This window comes from Oncorhynchus clarkii, chromosome 16, assembly GCF_045791955.1.
Source record: "Oncorhynchus clarkii lewisi isolate Uvic-CL-2024 chromosome 16, UVic_Ocla_1.0, whole genome shotgun sequence".
Lineage (NCBI taxonomy): Eukaryota > Metazoa > Chordata > Actinopteri > Salmoniformes > Salmonidae > Oncorhynchus > Oncorhynchus clarkii.
The window spans coordinates 57762138-57766513 of NC_092162.1; the positions used below are offsets into that span (position 1 = coordinate 57762138).

General features: G+C 39.9%; 1 protein-coding gene across 1 annotated transcript in view; it reads right to left on the bottom strand.

Annotated features, from left to right (window-relative positions):
* LOC139368804 (ninjurin-1-like) overlaps positions 1-4024 on the bottom strand; it is a 21263-nt gene extending 17239 nt beyond the window's left edge. The window contains exon 1 of the mRNA XM_071108170.1: positions 3786-4024. Coding sequence (XP_070964271.1) covers positions 3786-3989 — 204 coding nt within the window. The 5' untranslated portion in view covers positions 3990-4024. The remainder of the gene's footprint in view (positions 1-3785) is intronic.
* Between the last annotated feature and the right edge of the window lie 352 nt (positions 4025-4376).

The window sequence follows — 4376 nt, forward strand, 5'->3', positions numbered from 1 at the left end:
ATGTACAAAAAAAGTTTAATCTTCTCTAGTTGCGCAGTGATTGGCTCAGTGTTCTGTCACTCATGGGGACACTTCATCACCGCAAAATCTACAGGGAGAGCTAGGAAGTTCAAGCCCCCTTGGGTGCTGCCATAGATTTACATTATCAGTGCCCGTTATATCTACTGTAGCTTTGAATGGACTGATCATGTCAATGTCATACCTTCAAAATCTTAGCTAGCAAGCTAGACAAGCGTTCATCATCAACAATCTACTGGCAAATCCTTGTCATATGAAGAGAAATTATAGATAAAACGTGCTCATCAGACATTGGACATAAACATTACGCAACAAGTTGGAAATCACAAATTCAACAATGAGTGGTTTGGAAGGAATCAGTGGCTAACTGCAAGCGATGCAAAGCAATCACTATTTTGCTTCCCCTGCCTTCTATTTGGTGGAGAGGGGGTGTGGTCCAAGTCTGGGTTTAAGGGTCTCTTTTCCAAGCTTAAAAGGATAAACATTCACACACAACACCATGGGCTAGAAAAAGTTGAATACATTGGCCATGCTGTCAATCAAGTATGACTTCTGCTGCATTCAAAACAACTGGAAACTCAGAACTGGGAAATCTCTAACTTCAGTGAGTTCGAGACAACTGGGAACTCTGAAAAAAATGTGCTCCGACTGGGACATACATTTTGAACAGTCATCCAACTCGGAATTCCAAGTTGGGAACCCGGACCTCTTTCTAGATCTCTGACCTGAAGCTCACTGACGTCATGATTCAACCTTGTTTTTTTCAGAGTTCCTAGTTGTCTTGAAAGCACCATAAATCCAGAGAATGCCAGACTTCGATGACAAAGTTACATGACAAAATGTGCCCACAAGAAGGACCTTCCTGTTCAAGTGAGCACAGCACAACGGTGAGTCCAAAAATGTATTGTATGCTGCTGCATAAATAATGTAATATGCCAGGGAGATATGTATACTGTAGCTAAGAAATGAATACTAAGTGTATGTTGTGCAGTAAGCTGTTAGTAGCCCATGTGCCTCACCCTAATAATTTGGTCCATTAACCCCTTCATAATTTAGCCTACTGTTCTGACTTGGTGGTGCACATGTAGCCTACAGCCTGTTTTAGAGAAAAGTCATCATCGAATATTGTAAGAGCTTTCATTGTCTATATGCCCCCTTTATTTATCCTATGGTTTTGGCTTGGTGTACAGGGATAATACTGTAAGAATGGCCCATGTTCTAAATTCTGTTGCTGTACATTTCTAAAGTGATTTACAAACAGTTATATTGACTACATCCATCTTAGCTCGTTCATTAATGTCTTAATCGAAATGACGGATTGCCTCCTATCCGCTCATTGTTCCCTTATGCCATAGTTTGTACATCTTAATTGTCAGTAGAAACCACATTTGTTTACGCAAGTCAGTCATATCAGCTATGTTTTTTTTTTTTATCAGTAAATGAGGCTGAATGAACTGTTTAGCTGCCAGACAAGGCTTCGCTGATAGCAAGTTGTTGTGGTGGTAAGGATTCACTCCATGGCGCTGAAAAGAAAGCTCTGCTGTTGGGACAGCTTTAAGTAGGCCCTAACAGTTTGTGGGCTCCGTTTGTCACCGTTATAGTAGAGTTCATGTATTGTTTAGTGGCTTTGTTGGCATGCATCCCCCCAAAAATGTTTTCGTTTGTCCCACCAAGATCGACATGCTAAAATCGCCACTGGCTATGCCTAATCAAGAACATTTATCAGTCGATTAACTACCAGGTAGAAAATAAACATAGTAGTTCTGTGGATCTCCAGGCTCGGATTTGAGCTCAGGCAGTGCAAATTAAATAAAGTCCTCTGAGAGGACAGAAAGCAATTTACACAGCGTCCATGAGGCATTATTCACTCTCACTGTGGGGAGACATATTGTAAATGACACCAATTGCACATTGAATCGAGTGTAAAGATATCAATATTCTGTCCTCCGTGACTCAACTGTGACAGTCTCAGGACAGTAGCTAGACATACTGGCAAGCACATACGCATGCATGCGCACACTCTCTCTATCTCTCTCTCTCTGAAATTTAAAGGAGCTATATGGGGGACAGGGACAGGCTGTTGGGATGACACAATGAAGCTCATTTCCTCCCTCTGTAAAGTGTTATTGCTTTATAAGTAGCACTAAACTACCTCCCAATAACTGGGGAAATGGGAACACACAATGTCATTAAAGACACTTTACAGGGGTCTAGTTAACACAAAATTGCTAATGAAAGTATTTGATTGAGCACCATCATATAAATACCATAAATGCATTAAGCAAAATGCGTACACCAAGCCCTTTAGAATTATTTCCACTAAAATTGGATGTGTGATGAAAGAAAGGAAACTGTTTCTTATTGGAACATCGTGTCAGGGATCCAACACAAATGGCATTCATTATTCACTGGGCCACTTAGGTGCATAGAGGCACAACTCCTCAAGGGATGCAGACTTTCACCGGAGACCTGGCCAAAAGATGTCAGCCATTTCAGGAAAGGCCAAGTCTTGATCTGATCCGTAGACTGTCCCAAAACAAAATCATAATTTCAATTGACTAACCTCACCTACACAATCTATCCTGAGCACTAAAGGGCTCTGCTAACAAGGATTATAATCATGTTTTATTATAACAATAGCCAAGGTTACATTGTGGGGTGCCCTCCAAAACATTTCTAAACTGAAAATGTGTTGATTACTAGTTAGATTTGAAATGGTGTTATGTATCTAATCTCTGTGCTATAAAAGGGTATTGTAAAATGGTGTTATAAAAGGTTGTAAAAAATGAAGTATTTCTTAAAATGCATCCAATATGGTTCCAAATAAGGCTTAATTGGTGGAGATCTTGTAGACACAAAGAAATGTAGAGAACATTATGGTGCACAATATTACAACAGGTTGTTTTGTGTTGATAAAATATTTAGTTAAGCTAGAATGTTGTGTTTTTCTTCTTCATATCATGGCATCGCCTTCGATGCTTACATCCCAAGAATGAAAGGTGATGCAGTTTGTCACGCCCTGGTCAAAGTATTTTGTGTTGATTTTCATTTATTTGGTCAGGCCAGGGTGTGGTATGGGTTTTTGTATGTGGTGTGTTGGGATTGTAGCTTAGTGGGGTGTTCTAGTGAAGTCTATGGCTGTCTGAAGTGGTTCTCAATCAGAGGCAGGTGTTTATCGTTGTCTCTGATTGGGAACCATATTTAGGCAGCCATATTCTTTGGGTGTTTCGTGGGTGATTGTCCTTAGTATCCTGATGTCCTTGTTCTGTGTTAGTTTACGCAAGTATAGGCTGTTTCGGTTTTCGTTACGTTTATTGTTTTTGTAGTGTTTGTGTTTAGTGTGTTTGTCATTAAACATGAATCGTAATCTACACGCCGCATTTTGTTCCGAGGAGGAGAAGAAAGCCGTTACACAGTTGGTTGTGAGGGATCTCACAGCCTCTGCCTCATTAAGCGCAGCAGCCTATAAACTCACACTGGCACCATGGTAACCAATTTTAGAGCAAGATTAGCTGACTAGCCGCTATTAAATTTAGGGAAACTATAATAAGAAATATTGTGTGCCTCAGTAAAAGTGTATTTTGTGTCTACAAACATTATTATATTGTTAGGCCTACATTGGCAGGTTTGTTAGCCTAGCTAAACGGGCGACAGTGGCTAATGTGGATGGCAATGGCAACATTGCTGCCAGTCCATTACCTCTCTTGGAAGTGAGAGAACTTGTTACTTTGATGCTAAGTAGGTTGCAACTACAGATCATCACTTACCTCCCCTCCATTTTCTCTGTCGGCGCTGCCGTTCATTTCCATATTGATGGCAATGTCAGGGGTAAAAAAAACAAGATACCAGTTTTGTTTCACATTAAAAAATGTGGAACCAACTTGTCTGCTCCGCGAAGGAAAGTGAGCTCTTGGGTCGCGCGCGCTGTGGAATGGGGGGTGGATCAATTTCCCGATTTGGATCAACTGCATAAATCCTGCTGTATGTATCCTAGTATTATACACCCCAGAATAATAGCTTGGCTGGGGACCAAAAGTTGCTCTGGCATAGCTACATAGATTGAAAATACCACATTTGAAGACCAAAGTCCAGGGTTGTTGTCTACAAATAAAATACATTATTATTGAAACAGGCCTGGGTGTATATTTATGATCATGCTAGTACATTTAAAAATATATATATATATCAATTAATTATACAAACAAAGATGTATGTAATATTAGTTAGAGCAGGGAACTCAAATTAATTATTAAATTATTAATTAATCATATCTACAGGGTAACCTGGATCAGAGGACAGTTAAGTGGAATGTCTTTTTGCAGGTTAGGTTAATGATTTTCACAATGAGAAAGGCACTC